The sequence below is a fragment of the Babylonia areolata genome, chromosome 23, assembly GCF_041734735.1.
Source record: "Babylonia areolata isolate BAREFJ2019XMU chromosome 23, ASM4173473v1, whole genome shotgun sequence".
NCBI lineage: Eukaryota > Metazoa > Mollusca > Gastropoda > Neogastropoda > Buccinidae > Babylonia > Babylonia areolata.
In genome coordinates, this window is record NC_134898.1 from 12,257,555 (window position 1) to 12,275,018 (window position 17,464).

General features: G+C 41.2%; 1 protein-coding gene across 1 annotated transcript in view; it reads left to right on the forward strand.

Annotated features, from left to right (window-relative positions):
* LOC143298287 (uncharacterized) overlaps positions 1-17,464 on the forward strand; it is a 204,580-nt gene that overhangs the window by 180,568 nt on the left and 6,548 nt on the right. The window contains exon 2 of the mRNA XM_076611105.1: positions 15,592-15,810. Coding sequence (XP_076467220.1) covers positions 15,592-15,810 — 219 coding nt within the window. The remainder of the gene's footprint in view (positions 1-15,591; positions 15,811-17,464) is intronic.

Sequence of the window (17,464 nt, forward strand, 5' to 3'; positions counted from 1 at the left end):
CCTGTCATCGCTTGTGGTGGTAGAGCATCAATGCTTCATGAAGCAGAATATTCTCTAAATGTTTCTGTCTGTTCGTCTGCCTGTCTCTGTTTTTGTCTGTCTCTCTGTCTGTCTGTTTCTCAGTCCCTTCGTTCCCTCTCTATCTCTATCTCTATCTCCTCTCTCTCTCTGTCTCTCTCTCTTTGTCAGTCAGTCATTATAACATTTTAGGACGTTAATAGAAAAAGCAGTAACTGATGCTAACCAAGGTGAAGAACTAGAAAAAAGTGATGCTGGTGAGTACATGAATCGTCCAATCTCTTTTGAAGAAGTTTTTGTTTGCCTGTAGAAAACTTAAAAACCGTAAAGTTGACGGTCCTTATGTTATAACCAGTGAAAAACTATATATATATGTATGTGTGTGTGTGTGTGTGTGTGTGTGTGTGTGTGTGTGTGTGTGTGTGTGTGCGTGTGTGTGTGTGTAAAAGCTTTGCGGTCAGTCTGATCAGTTTTTTTTTCCTAAAACTATTTGATATTGTATTTGATAAGGGTGAAAATCCTTAGTGCTGTACGAAATCTTTTGTTTCGCCATTATTCAAGAAAGGTGATGTTAACGCTCCTAATAATTACAGCTACAGAGATATTCCTCCTAGCGATATTAGTAACAAACACTGTAGTAGTGTTGTGTGCATTGGAGATGAACACGTATTTCTGTCTGTCGGTCGCTCTGTCAGTCTATCCGTCTGTCTTCCTATCTATAATTATGTCTTTTTCACTTGATACGGTTGACATGAAATAAGTTGCTAATTGTAGTATCCACCCAGAAAGTGGTAGCAGACCGCGAGAAAGAGAGAAATTAAAAAAACAAAAACAAGAGAGAGAGAGCGAGAGACTGAAGATGTTTTATTCATAAAGGCCATAGTCCCTTAGAAGGGGGATAAACATGAAAGTCGAGTACAAATACACAGAATGTTCAAGTTGTTATAAAGGCACTTCGCCGTTTAAACGCTTTATACAGATAAAGAGTGAATTGTTTAACAAGACTTTCGTTTGTAGATGACATTAACAAGACGAGTTTGAATAAACAAGGTTGTTTGAAATATTTTTTCTCGAATTAATTGTTCTCTGATATCTCTTAATTCTGCACAATCTAGCACAAAATGGACTTCATCTTCCTTTGATTTTTTGCATAATGAACAAATCGTATCAGAAATGTTAGCCTGTCTGTAACGATACCGATGGACAAACAATTCAGAAACACCAAATCTAAATTTGGTCATTACATGCTTCAGATGCCTGTCAACATTCATAGACATATAAGTGGGAGAGAGAGAGAGAGAGAGAGAGAGAGAGAGAGAGAGAGAGATGGGGAAGTAATAGAAAACAAAAACTGTAAAGCTATTAATGTTGTTGGGTTTGTTTGTTTTTTTCTCGGGTCATGTAACAGCTCAAAGCTTTTAGCATTGTTGGTTTTTTCTCGGGTCATGTAACAGCTCAGCCACTTTTTGTTTTCCTCGCCAAAGACCCGAGTTGAAAGATTCATAGAAAGGTCATTGTCGGGAGATTGTATACTGATGTTTTTATTCGCTGTGTCGAACTGAACAGGAATAATCTTCTGTTGAGAGTATTTCTTAGTAAGCAGGCATGGATACAAAACAAAAGAATACGTAACTCGAGCAAACTTCAAGATAATAATATGATTTTTGTAACACTTGGATGACGGGCGCAATAGCCGAGTGGTTAAAGCGTTGGACTGTCAATCTGAGGGTCCCGGGTTCGAATCACGGTGACGGCGCCTGGTGGGTAAAGGGTGGAGATTTTTACGATCTCCCAGGTCAACATATGTGCAAACCTGCTAGTGCCTGAACCCCCTTCGTGTGTATATGCAAACAGAAGATGAAATACGCACGTTAAAGATCCTGTAATCCATGTCAGCGTTCGGTGGGTTATGGAAACAAGAACATACCCAGCATGCACACCCCCGAAAGCGGAGTATGGCTGCGTACATGTCGGGTTAAAAACGGTCATACACGTAAAGGCCCACTCGTGTACATACGAGTGAACGTGGGAGCTGCAGCCCACGAGCGCAGAAGAAGAAGAAGTAACACTTGGATACCATGGAAGCCTATCAACTTGGAGGTGTGTTTTTTCTTGGCCCCCGATCCCCTCTACCTGATCGATAATTGTTGCAAAGGAGGATTTGTAATGATTGATATAGTCTTTCATCACACAGCCTGTATACATTAAGTTAATATGCTGAAATGAAAACATGAAAACGAAATGTAAAAAAACAAAAACACACACACACACAAAAATTACCATGCATATAATATGATATTAACATTGTGTTAAAAGTGCAGTCCATTTATCATCCCATCAAAATGTGATCAAGCCCCCTTTATCTATGAATGCTGTGTTTACTTTGATGCTATTTCTCCCTCGTGCTTTTATATGTTTCCATCCCTCTCTCTCTCTCTCTCTCTCTCTCTCTCTCTATATATATATATATATATATATATATATATATATATGTATATATATATATATATAAAGCCCTCAAATGACTCCAGTCGTGAGGAACCCCGAGTAGAGCCTTAGAAAGCATGTATGTAGCTTTAAAAAAAAAGGGGGGTGGGGGGGGGGTATAGCTAATGTTGGACGGACCCCATCTCACACCAGCCCTGCTCCCCCCAAAAGCACTCCGTGGATCTGTATCTTTTTTTCTTTTTTTTTTCAACGGTCATCCAGGCTCAATATCAGATTATCTATCCTCGAACACGAGTGGAGTGTGTTCAGAACCAACCTAAAATAACTCTATGGGGAGTCATCATCTGGGGGCAGTTCTACTGGCCCCGAAATAATTCCTTTTGGGGTCTGTTCGGGACATGAAATGATGAAGTTTTAGTTCTGCCCCAAAACTACGCACACCCCCTCAAGGTTTGTTTTGGTTTTCTCCAAAGTGAATGTTGTAACACGCGCTTTTTTTTTTCTCTCTCTCTCTTGTTGTTTTTGTTGTTGTCGTTTTTTCAAATAAGAATATTCCGGTAGGATAAGGATTTGGGGTTAATACAAGGCATGGGGTGGAGTATAAAATATATATATATATATATATAAGACATTTTAAAAGGACCCGCCCTGAACGTCACGCGAAGTGCGTCTGGGCTGATTACAGTGGCTTCAAAATAGTGCTTGGAGTCATTTCCAGATGCCACACAGGGCGAATGAAGATGGTCTCAAAGTCGGCAGAAGCTGGGGTACCTACATTATATACAGGGACGATACGCTCCAAGGTACACAATTCGTTTACAACTCAGCCGTCTGCGAAAGTCTTGGAGGAAGGAAGAGAGAGAGAAAGAAGAAGAAGAAGAAGAGAGAGAGAGAGAGAGAGAGAGAGAGAGAGAGAGAGAGAACCAGAGAGACAAAGAGAAAAACTAGAGACAGAGAGAATGAGGGAGAGGCACAATGAAAATCCAAGAAAGCCAGCAGTAGAGGGATGGGGTGAGTGTCAGTTGGGAGGACAGTATGCAAAAAAAAAAAAAAAAAAAAAAAAAAAGAAGAAGACAGCGAGCAGAAAGGGATGATAATGAAATACACACTCCACACACCCAAGGACACAGAGAGAGACAGACAGATAGACACAGAGCCAGAGAGACAGAGATAGAGACAGTAAAGGGGTGGAATGGGTGTCAGTTGAGAGGACAGTATGCCAAAACAAAAACAAAAAAGACAGCGAGCAGCAATGGATGAGAATGAAATACACACTCCACACACCCAAGGACACAGAGAGAGAGAATGCGAATGTTTTATTCATAATAGGCCATAGCCCCTCAGAGACAGACAGAGAAGGAGAGTGAGAGAGAGAGAGAGAGAGAGAGAGAGAGAGAGTCTGTATTGTTCGTTTAGCATTAAAGCCCTCGAGACAAGGGGAAATAACAATTGTTATCATGAACTCAAAATACGATTCTAATGATGTCACCGAGAGAGAAAGAGAGAGAGAGAGAGCAGGAGGGAGAATGAGAGAGAGAAAGAGAGGAGAGAAAGTGAGAGAGAGAAGGAGAGAGAGAGGAAGAGAGAGAGCAATAAAGGGAAACAAAAAGAAGAAAGATGAGGGAGAGGAGACAGACGAAAATAGAGATGTGCAAAGCAAGTAATAACAGAGAGAGAGGGGGGGGGAGAACGACAAAAGAGATGAGAAGGCAAAGGAAAGAAAGAAAGTGATGAGAGCGATGAAGAAACACAGTTGCCAGTTGAGGTAGAGCCAGTAGAGGTAGACCGACAGAGTGAGAGACAAGGAGAATGAAAGGCAGAGTACACACACACACACACACACACACACACACACACACACACACACACACACACACACACACACACACACACACTCACTCACTCACTCACTCACACACACACAAAACACACACACACACACACACACACACACACACATACATATATATATATATATATATATATATATATATATATATATATATATATATATATATATACACTCAGAGATACATACATATATATATATATACTTTTTTATCATTCTTTTATGCAGAGAGAGGAGAGCATGGCATGGCAGACGGAGACAGAGAGACACACAGAAAGACACAGAGACACAGAAAGACACAGAGACACACATAGAAAGACACAGAGACACACAGAAAGACACAGAGACACACAGAAAGACACAGAGACACAGAAAGACACAGAGACACACATAGAAAGACACAGAGACACAGAAACACAGAGAGACACACAGAAAGACACAGAAACACAGAGAGACACACAGAAAGACACAGAGACACAGAAACACAGAGAGACACACAGAAAGACACAGAGACACAGAGAGACACGCAGAAAGACACAGAAACACAGAGAGACACACAGAAAGACACAGAGACACAGAAAGACACGGGGGCACATAGAAAGACACAGAGACACACAGAGAGAGACACACAGAGAGACACAGAAAGAGAGAGGGACTCACAGAAAGACACAGAGAGACACACAGAAAGAGAGAGAGACACAGAAACACAGAGAGACACACAGAAAGACACAGAGACACACAGAAAGACAGAGTGACATACAGAAAGACACAGAGACACGGAAAGACACAGAGACACACAGAAAGACACAGAAAGACACAGAGACACACAGAAAGACACAGAGACACACAGAGAGACACACAGAGAGACACACAGAAAGACAGAGTGACATACAGAAAGACACAGAGACACACAGAGAGACACACAGAAAGACACAGAGAGACACACAGAAAGACAGAGAGACACACAGAAAGACACAGAGACACACAGAGAGACACACAGAAAGACACAGAGACACACAGAAAGACACAGAGAGACACACAGAAAGACAGAGAGACACACAGAAAGACACAGAGACACGGAAAGACACAGAGACACACAGAGGGACACACAGAAAGACACAGAGACACACAGAGGGACACACAGAAAGACACAGAGACACACAGAAAGACACAGAGACACACAGAAAGACACAGAGACACACACAGAAAGACACAGAGACACACACAGAAAGACACAGAGACACACTAAAAACACACAGACACACAGAGAGACACACAGTAAGACAGTGAGACACACAGAAAGACACACAGAGACACATAGAAAGACAGAGGGACACACAGAGACACAGAGAAAGACACAGAGAGACACAGACACACAGAAAGACACAGAGACACCCAGAAAGACAGAGACACACAGAGAAAGACACAGAGAGACACAAAGAGACACACAGAAAGACACAGACAGACGTCACTGAAAGACAGAGACACACACAGAAAGACACACACAGAAAAGAAGGAAAACACAGGAGAAGGAAGCTTGCACGGATCAGAAAAGAGAGAGAGACGTCACACAGACGAAAGTTTAGTCCACCATCGATCAGCAGGGAGGAAGAAAGCAAATTTCGCTGGGAGACAGCAAACACAGGACTCCGTCAGCAACCCAATAGTCTGCAGCATGCCCCTAGGCTGCCCTCTTCAGGGTTGTCTGAACTAAAGTCATTTCGGTGGGGTGGGTAGGAGGAGGAAGGGTGAAATTCTTGTCCTCAGTCTAAGACTAATGTGTGTTGTGTGCCTGGTCGTGTGTGTTTGTGTGTGTGTTGCGTGGTGTGTGCGTGTGTGTTGTGTGGTGGGTGAAGAGGTGTAAACATGTTTTTGTTGTTGCTGTTTGTGCTTTTTTGGCAGTCGCGATGGGCGAGGGGGCGAATCAGAAGTGAGAATTGATAAACTATCTGAGGATGATATATAAAGTGGTATATGACAGACAGCGGGATCCCGAAGATGCTCTTGTATGGCCAGCTGAAGGAAGGCCACCGCAAACCTGGAAGACCCTGCAAGCGCTTCAAGGACACCTTGAAGACAAACCCCAAAGCCTGTGACAGAGACATCGCTTCCTGGGAAACTGATGTCCTTGACCGCTCTCGCTGGAGGATGCTGTGCTCTAGTGGCATAAAGACGTTTGAAAACAAGAGAACGCTGACCATTAAGGAGAAGCGTGAGCAAAGGAAGCAGGGCTCAACTTCTGGAGACGTTTTCCTTTGCAACACCTGTGGGAAGTGCTGCGCACCCAGAATCGGCCTCTTCTCCCATATGAGGACACATACCGACAGATAAGCCTGCCTGCCTACTCACCCGTCGGTCCCACGGGAGACTCCATCATCATGCGGGAGTTTGGGGGGGGGGGGGGAGGGGGATATATTAAAACGTGTATACTTGAGTGTAGGGTATGTTACTATGATTATGATTATTATTATGAGTAATAGAAGCAGTGGTGGTATTGTTGCTGTTGATGCTTTGATGTTACATGAAAGTTTGGAAACAACTTTTAGGACGTGCTTTTTTTTTCTCCTTTTTTTTTCCTTTTTTTTTCCCCCGGAACTCGTTTCCATAAAGTTGAGCCAATGAACGACGCCACTCGCATCACGTGACCCCGTTTCGTATCTTCAAACATAGTTAACAAGAAGGTTTGCCTGATTTCTAGGATTAGTAGAGCATGGAGAAAACTTTAATAATACACTTTTGATTGATCACTCTCTCGCATGGCCAGTGGACGATTCTTAATGCATTGGAAAGCGAGATGTGTCGTCCACAGAAACAGGGTAAAACAGAATTAAGATAAAATGGAAAAAAAAAAAAAAGTAATCGTGCAGTTAGATCTCTCTGAGGAATAATTTCGCGCTAAGTGTGGCGTGTTGTTGTGCATTGGCTCGGGGTCCCCTTTCTCGCACTCAACAGCGCTCTCCCGACGGTGCGTTTGTCTGTTTATTTTGTTTGTTTGTTCGTTTGTTTGGGGGGTTATTTTGTTTTTGTGTGTGTGTGTGTGTTTGTGAGGTTGTTGTTGGTTTTACACTTTGTCTCTTTCTTTCCCCTTTCATCTCTTTCTCACTCTGTCACTCTCTCTCTCTCCCTGTCTCTGTGTGTGTGTGTGTGTGTGTCTCCTCTCTCTGTTTCTCTCTCTCTTTAGCTCCTGGTCTGTCTATTCTTTCTCCCTCTCCCTCTCTTTCTCTCCCTTCCCTTCTCTGTCATTCTCCTTCCTCTCCCTTCCTGTCTCTCATTTTCTCTCCCCCCCCCTCTCATATCTGTGTCTGTCTGCATGTCTGTCTGTCTGTCTGTCTCTCTCTCTCTGTCTCTGTCTCTCTCTCTCTCTCTCTCTCTCTCTCTCTCTCTCTCTCTCTCTCTCTCCCGTGGGCAATTGGTTGTATGATGTGTTGCATTCTGGAACAGCTTTGTCTCTCTGTCTGTCTGCATGTCTGTCTGTCTCTGTCTCTGTCTCTGTCTCTGTCTCTCTCTCTCTCTCTCTCTCTCTCTCTCTCTCTCTCTCTCTCTCTCTCTCTCCCGTGGGCAATTGGTTGTATGATGTGTTGCATTCTGGAACAGCTTTGACATACGCATTTCTCTCAATTTGTTTTGTCAATGTGGAAAATATGTTTCTGCGAAATACACTGTTGTGTGGAATACGCTCTGTGTGTGTGTGTGTGTGTGTGTGTGTGTGTGTGTGTGTGTGTGTGTGTGTGTGTGTGTGTGTGTGTGTGTGTGTGTGTGTGTGTGTGTGTGTGTGAAGTCAAGAGTTTATTTCATGATGGTAAATTGAATAAGCAACAATTGCTTTTTTTTAACATGGAGCCATCAGTTAAACGAATGGATAGAAAAAAATATAGGGGACAGAGAGAGAGAGAGAGAGAGGTGGAAGAAACAAGCAGATGAAAAGCAACAAGAACAACAAAAACAAAATGCATATATAGATAGATAGATATATAAATATATATATATATATATATATATATATATATATACAAGAAAAGTGTGATCATGGAATACACAGTTGCATTTCTATTTCACACACACACACACACACACACACACACACACACACGAAGATAACTGGTCGAGCACAAGTACACCATGCCCATCCCATCCACATACACATTTTCCCTCATACAATACAAAATCCTTGCCACCACAAGCATGTGTGTGTGTGTTTCTTTGTGTGTATTCACTCTTGTGCGTGTGCATACGTGTCAGTGTGTGTGTGTGTGTGTGTGTGTGTGTGTGTGTGTGTGTGTCCTCTCCTATCCTGTTCTGTTCCGTCCGTTCCCCTCTCCTCCTATCATATCCCCCACTCTCCTCCTCTCCTATCCTCTCTCCTCCTCTCCTATCGTATCCCTCTCTCCTCCTCCTCTCCTATCCTCTCTCCTCCTCTCCTATCCTATCCCCCTCTCTCCTGCTCTACTCTCATCGGTCTCCTCCCTCCCCCCCCCCAATTCCCCTCCTCACCCCCTCCCTCCCTACTCTCCTCCTGGAGTGCCCTACATTGTGTGTCGCCAATCAGTCCGAAAGTCGAGACTTTTGTGGTTCATTTTGCCAGACAGGCGGTAATTGCTTGGTCCAATAGTGTTTTTTTGTTGTTCTTGGGTTGTTTTTGTTGGGGTTTTTTTTTCCTATTTCTTACGAACGCTCAGTTTTCTTATCATATCATTCATCCTCGCAGTCTCTGTCTACCACTGGTTTATGATTTCTGACGAAAGGGCAAAATCAAATGCCAAAATTCCAATTTCAAAACTTTTTCTTCTGGTTTTTTGGGGGGTTTTTTGTTTTGTTTTTTGTTGTTTTCTTTTTTTGTTTTTGTTGTTGTTTTTGTCTCTTTTTTCTTTTTTCTTTCGTCCTTGTTTTTTTTATTGGTTTACATGAAATATGTGTATGCGTACACGGGTGTGATTGTATGCGTATCAGTGAGTGTGTGCAGATGTAGGTGTTTGCATATGTGTGTGTGTGTGTGTGTGTGTTTCTCTGTGTGAGTGCGTCTGTGTGCGTGTGTCGCACGAAAATGCCTCCTCTTTCACGCTGATTGAGAGTTGCTGACTGTTACACCACAGGCCTTGTCCTGTCCACTACAATAAGTTCAGTGTGTGTGTGTGTGTGTGTGTGTGTGTGTAGTTTGTGCCTGGTAAAGTGCTCCGGGTTATCGGTGCCAGGGGTTTCCTGCTTTGGATCTGAGGTGATGGTGATAGGGGTGGTGTGTGTGTGTGTGTGTGTGTGAGTTTTCCAGTCTGATCGAACTGGGCCAGAATCACTCTTTCCCAATCTGTGTGTGTGTGTGTGTGTCTGTATGTGTGTGTGTGTGTGCGCGCGCGCGTGTGTGTGTATCTCTCTCTCTCTCTCTCTCTCTCTCTCTCTCTCTCTCTCTCTCTCTCTCTAAACTATTTTATCTTCCTCCCTACCAAACTCTCTTTTCTCGTTTACTGTCTCGGTCTCGGTCTCTCTCTGCCTCTCTCTCTCTCTCTCTCTCTCTGCCTCTCTCTCTCTCTCTCTCTCTGCAACTAAAAAGCAGACTAAGAAAAAGACTGATGGTCATCCAGGTAATAAATAGGATAGAGGCCAAGGCCCTGTTTTTATGAATATAAAATATGTTTCATTCCTTTCTTATAATATCGCTGGATTTACATCTAAAATTCAGGATACAGATTTCGTGAACTATTTAAATAAGTTTGATTTAGTCTGTTTACTTGAGACATTTGTTTCAGATACAAAAACTGACGTATTTTCAGATTTCATACTGTATGTTTCACCAGCCGTTAAGTTATCCGTTACTGGTCGAAAATCGGGTGGTGTCATAGTTATGGTTCGGAAAACTATTGAAAAATACATTCAAAGAATTGAATTCGATGGTAATAACCTTATCATTTTAAAGCTGTCAAAGAATCTCTTCGGTATTAGTAACGATATGTTTCTTATTTGCACATACTTGCCACCTGTAGGCTCACCTTTCTATGCAGGCTCTGACTTTAATGACGGGATTGAAATGCTTGAAAACTGTCTGTTACAGATAGCTGAGAAATATGGTGACGTTCCGTTCTTTATATGTGGCGATCTCAATGCCAGAACATCCAATAAGCAGCCTATTATGAGGATGCATGTTGAAAGTTATTCTGAACAATGGAAAGATAGCTCGCTTTCAGATCAAGAAATAAGAAATTCTGAAGATCTGGGAGAAAATGATTTCGGTACAAAACTCTTAGATTTAGGAGCACTTTTTGATCTACTTTTCCTCAATGGCAACTGCACTGGTGACGACAATGGTCGATTTACATTCATTTCTAGCGCAGGAAATAGTGTAATAGACTATTTTGTTATATCACGTACGATTGCTCACTTGCCGCAGAAAATGAGCATAGGAGAGAGGATAGACTCTCAGCATATGCCAATCACTTGTCAGCTGAGGTGCACAAAAAGCACTCAGTCGATTCAGTCAATAAGGAACAAGCCTATTGTTATAGAAAAGCTTGTGTGGGATCCTACAAAATTAGACATGTTCAAAAACGAGCTAGACAGCCTGCTGGATAATTTACTATTGGCAACAAGGTTGGTTGAGACCGATATGCATGAAGCTGTGAATAGGCTTACATCAATATTAGTGCAAGCTTCCTCATGCATGGAGAGGAAAATAACGGTATCAAATCATGCTCGCAAACAAAAATGGTATGACAAAGAATGCCGAGAAAGTAAAGCAATTACAAAACGTTCACTCAGACAATATAGAAAAAGTGGTTTAAATGAAAAGATGGATGACTACCTCTTAAAGCGACATGAATATAAACACTTGTTAAAATCAAAATCCGCCATGTATAAAAGTCATATGAAAAATAAGATTATTGATAGTATCGATGACCCAAAAACATTTTGGGCTACCATTAAGTCAATATCATCAAGGAAAATTATTAATGGAAACATCTCAAAGGAAGAATGGATAAAGTACTTTGCTACAGTATTTGATGCCATAAACATTATGGATCTAAAGAAAGTAATTATCCATGATGGATGTGATCATGATGATGAATTCAATTTGCAGTTAAACGGTGATATTCTAATTGATGAAGTCTTTGATGCTATCAGCCATTTAAAACATAATAAAGCTGGTGGCCCTGATACTTTAATTCCTGAGGTATTTATCTACTCTGCAAGTACTGTAGCACCATTTTTGGTACGTTTATTTAATCAAGCCTTTAGCACTGGGCAATACCCAGAGTCTTGGTCAGAAGCAATTATTCAACCAGTTTACAAGAAAGGTAAAACAGATTACCCAAATAACTATCGTGGGATTTCCCTTTTAAATGTATGTAGTAAGCTGTACAGTTATATACTTAATAAGCGTCTAGTCACTTGGATCGAGGAGAATGAAAGTATAGGAGAAGAGCAAGCGGGTTTTAGGAAGGATCACTCTACAATAGATCATATTTTTACACTCTTTGCAGTCATTCAGAATACTTAGCACAAAATAAAAAACTTTATGTTGCCTTCATCGACTTCAAGAAAGCATTCGACTTTGTATCATACAGTAAACTCTGGCCTATACTTTTGAAACATGGCTTAAGTGGGAGAATATTCTACGCAATTCAAAGCATGTACCAAACGGTAAAATTCCGAGTCAGAAGTGGGGACGGGTCGGGACTGTCAGATTTTCTTTTTTGTCAAAAAGGACTCAAACAAGGGGAAATAACTAGCCCATTACTCTTCTCCTTATTTATTAACGAACTAGCCACTGACATTGTTAGTAATGGAAAACATGGAGCTCAGCTTTACCCAGATTTTTACGAATTGTTTATATTGCTATTTGCTGACGACGTAGCTTTGATATCATTCACTCCAGTTGGATTACAGCATCAGCTGACTTTGCTAGCAAAGAATGCAGATTCCCTTAATCTCACAGTAAATCTGGAAAAATCGAATATTGTTATTTTTAGGAAGGGTGGGTACATTGCTAGTCGAGAAAGATGGTTTTACAAAGGTACGGAGATAAAAATTGTTAATGCTTACAATTACCTAGGAATTTTGCTCAGCACTCGGCTTTCATTCTCTTTCTCTCTTAACAAACATATAACTAAAGCAAAAGCTGGAATTCTTGATATATTTAGAACCATGTGGAGTATTGGTGATGTAACTCCATCGCTTGTCTTCAAATTATTTGATACACAAATTAAACCCATGCTTTTATACGGGTCAGAGGTTTGGGGCTTGCTAAACGACTCACGCATTGAAAAGGCACATTTATTTGCTTTAAAAAAACTTCTTAATGTATCTCCAAAAACGCCAAACGACATGGTATATGGTGAAACGGGCAGGAAACCACTATGGATAGATGCAAAAGTAAATGCAATTCGATATTGGCTACGTCTTACCAGAATGGAAAATAGTAGACTTCCTAAGAAATCCTACAACATGCTCCTTAATATTCATGACAATGGTAAAGATTGCTGTGTCACGGATGTCCAGAGACATTTAACAATTTATGGTTTTGGGTTTGTTTGGCTTAATCAAGGGGTACAAGAGATTAACTGGTTTTTACGAGAATATAAAGAACGTATATCTGACTGCTGGTTTCAAGGGTGGAATGAAAGAATCAAGGAACGTGAAAGATATTCTGTGTACAGATTGTTCAAAACTGAATTATCTTTAGAACCTTACTTCGAAAGTATCAAAAATATTAAACTTCGAGACACATTCATTCGATTCAGGCTTGGCATATCTGACATAAAAACACATAAATTACGCTTTTCTTCTGACTATGGGGTAGATTTATCGTGTCCTTTGTGTAAATGCCGATTGGAAGATGAAACGCATTTTCTGTCGATGTGCACAGCAACCGATGATTTAAGACAGAAATATTTTACAAAAGAAAACGTGAAGAAACTTAAAATACATCCCATGGCGTTTTTGTGTGATGTGCAACATTCAAACAGCTTAGCAAAATTTATTTACCATAGCTTAAGACTGCGAAGGGACTCAGCGTAAATGATCTCACATACAAAGCTTCATTTCGAAAACCAATTCTTAGCATGCAAAATGCCATTCGATTTATGTTGCCACTGTTTAATTGATTCGTTGGTGGAAATGTATGTTAATCGATTGTGAAGATAGTTAAATTGACAAATGTTATTTGAATATTCTCTCTCTCTCTCTCTCTCTCTCTCTCTCTCTCTCTCTCTCTCTCTCTCTCTCTCTCTCCCCCTCCCTCTCTGTGACTACGTAATCGGGTCGATGGCCTCGGGTTACTTAGATATCAACCTCAGCAGTAGTCTACGATGATTGTGTATATACATACCGTTAGATATTGTTTTGTCTTCCCTATAAAAAGCAATAGAATGTTGTGAAAAGTGTAGGAGGGAGGGAACGTTCGAAGGGGTGGGAGAGGGGGGGAGCGTGTTTTCCACGGTGATATGAGCATGTTGCTTAAGTCATTAAACCATTTGAATCTCTCTCTCTCTCTCTCTCTCTCTCTCTCTCTCTCTCTCTCTCTATATATATATATATATATATATATATATATATACCTATCTCTAACACACACACACACACACACACACACACACACACACACACACACACACACACACACACACACACACACACACACATTTGCTCCATTCACACAAAATTCTTGTCTCACAATCTGTCTGCGATAATATAACATGCTTTGTCCTTGTGGACAAAAAAAAAATCTCAATCTGTGTTCTGTCTCAAATTCATCTGGCTTCTTCTTCATTGTCCAACGACGAAAGTCCCACGTTTTGAAAAAAAAAAAAAGTCATTCGAATTCAGAAATTGTTGGTTGTATTTTTGATTGTGTACTATTTACGATTGCGTGCTATGACTTATTTTCTAGATTAGGCGTAAATGCTCATAATAATAATAATAATAATAATAATAATAATAAACTGCAGACAAATTAACTGCATATGATTACAAGGATGACATTCAGTTTCAGGGAGATGAACGTGAATGAATGATGTTTCGTTACTTTGCTCATTTTTATACTTTGCTATCATTTCATCATTGTATTTCTCTTCTTATCACAACAGATTTCTCTGTGTGAAATTCGGGCTGCTCTCCCCAGGGAGAGTGCATCGCTATACTACAGCGCCGCCCATTTTTTGTATCTTTTCCTGCGTGCAGTTTTTTTGTTTTGTTGTTGTTTTGTTTTTTCTCCTATCGAAGTGGATTTTTCTACAGAATTTTGCCAGGAACAACCCCTTTGTTAGCGTGAGTTCTTTTGCGTGCGCTAAGTGCATGCTGCACACGGGACCTCGGTTTATCGTCTCATACGAATGACAAGCGTCCAGACCACCACTCAAAGTCTGGTGGATGGGGAGAAAATATCGGTGGCTGAGCCGTGATTTGAACCAGCGCGTTCAGATTCTCTCGCTTCCTAGGCGGACGCGTTACCTCTAGGCCATCACTCCATCACTCCGTCACACATCACGCAAACAATTCACCGAGCTGGTTTTTAATGATGGAATTAATTTCTGAAGAGGATGAACTCATCACACTTCAGATCTAAGAAGGGCATTAGAAGAAATGGAATCACCATCGTCATATTCTTTTTTTAAAAAGTGTTATCTTTATTGCTATTTGTTTTTATTATCATCATTATCATCGTCGTCATCATCGTCGTCGTCGTCATCGTTGTTGTGTTTGTTATCATCACTATCATCGTTATTGCCTTCGTCGTTAAGTTACGATGGTTCCTTTTCTTTTCATCAGATTGTGAATAAAAACAACTACATTCCTATCATAGAACGATGAAAATGACTGTGTCGTTTCGCGTCGCATTTCAAGATGACGATGCTGATGATGATCATCATAATTATGACAACGACGACAAAGGCATGACGTTTATGACGATGACAACGACGACGATGATGATGACGGTAGTTGTGATGGTGATGATACAGGCAGACCATGGCGGTGGTGGTGGTTGTGACGGTAGTGTTAGAATGGAGCTGATGATGGATATACATGATCAAAAACAAATAACGCTGGATTTATAACCAGTACACATTTGTGTGATATTACTACAATAAGTATTTCACCAAAACTTATCCATAAGTTGCATTGTTCATAATTTTATGTATTTCACCAAAAAATTATTCATGATTTTTTTGTCTCACCAAAACTTATCCATAAGTTACATTGTCCATAATCTTATGTATTTCACCAAAAAGAATTCATGATTTTCTGTATTTCAGCAAGAATTATCCATGATTTTATTTCCTTTTTATCCCCAGCCCCTGGCTCTCACGAGGTCGGGACAGCCAGACGGAAATGACCCCACGCATCCGCCGGATATGACGTTGGATCATGGCTGCTGCCGCGGCACGCTGGGATACGCGTCAGCCAGTCACGTGATGCCGTACCCGTGCGCCAAAAGCGGGTGCTGCAATGGGTCGGAAACCGTGGCCATCATTCCAGTGGACGAGGCTTTGGGTTTCCAGTTCGTCTGCATGGTAATTCTTGTTCTTCTTCTTCAGTGACAAGCACGTATTCTAGATAATGCAGTGTATGTCTCACTTGTACGGTTCTTCTATGGCACGGATGTACTATGGCACGCATATATTCTAGTTAATGCACCGGCAGTGTATGAATCATTTATGCGGTTCTTCAATGACACGCGTATATTCTGCATAATGCTGTGTGTGTGTATTGTTTATACGGTTCTTCAATGGCACGCACACATTCCAGATAATGCAGTGTATGTATCATTTACGTATTGTTGGTAATGTATTATGTGTGATGTTTTTACTTGTGTATGTATGAACGTATATTAGTGTTCGAGCGTTTAATTGGGCATCTCTGAAGGGTTAGAGATGTACGATTTTGTTTTTAGTATTCAGGTGCATGTTTAACAAAAGTCGCTTTTTACATTGTATAGCACAGTTGAGCATGTAAGTGGAAAGACGCTTTATGAATTGTATTATCATTATTAGTAGTATCATTATCATTATTATCATAGTAGTAGTATTGTCATTACCGTGATTGTATTTCTTTCTCTTTTTCTCTCTGTCTGTCTTCTCTGTGTGAAATTCGGGCTGCTGTCCCCAGGGAGAGCGCGTCGCTACACTACAGCGCCACCCATTTTTTGCATTTTTTCCTGCTTGCAGTTTCATTTGTTTTTCCTATCGAAGTGGATTTTTCTACAGAATTTTGCCAGGAACAACCCTGTTGTTGCCGTGGGTTCTTTTACGTGCGCTAAGTGTATGCTGCACACGGGACGTCGGTTTATCGTCTCATCCGAATGACTAGTGTCCAGACCACCACTCAAGGTCTAGTGGAGGGGGAGAAAATATCGATGGCTGAGCCGTGATTCGAACCAGCACGCTCATATTCTCTCGCTTCCTAGGCGGACGCGTTACCTCTAGGCCATCACTTCACTGATTATTGTTATTTTCATCATTATCATTATCATCATTTTCAATATTGTGAATATCAGCGATTGAACATCATTGTTTATTCATCATTCGCTCTATTACAGCATATCCTTCATCATCCACTGAGTCCTTTTGGTCTGTGGCGGTGCGGGCGTCCAGTTTTTAATCTTGTGATTTTCTATCAAGAGTTCGTTCCAGCCCCCCCCCCCCCCCCCCCCCCCCCCGAACCCCTCCCCCCCACCCCTCCCATGAATCATCCCTTGTTACTGGGCCCCCAAAGGAGAGGCTGGGTACGGGTAGATAGGAGAACAGAGGAGAGGGGAAAGGAGAGATTAGTAGAGGAAAGCTAAGGAGAGCAGAGGCAAAGGGGGCGGGGGGGAGGGGGTTGGGGGGGGGGTGCGGTGGAGAAGAAACACATCATGAACAAGACAGAGGTCATAGTTTGTTTCACTGTCAGCAGTCACGTACCTTCTTGCCCAAGTATTTCAAAGAGACTAACTATTCTGCAGATGATTTTTTTTTTTTTTTTTTTTTTTGGGGGGGGGGAGTTATTTTCTAACGAGGTCCTTATGGTAGAAATTTCAAAGGCATTAAGGCATAGCCCTGTTTCTACTACATTCCTTTAATGTATTTCATAATTGTGTTAACGGTTTTAGTTATCATTATCATTATTGAATTGTTACTTGTTAAATTTGATTTCTTGTCAGTTATGCATTTCTTAGAAGTTCTCTAC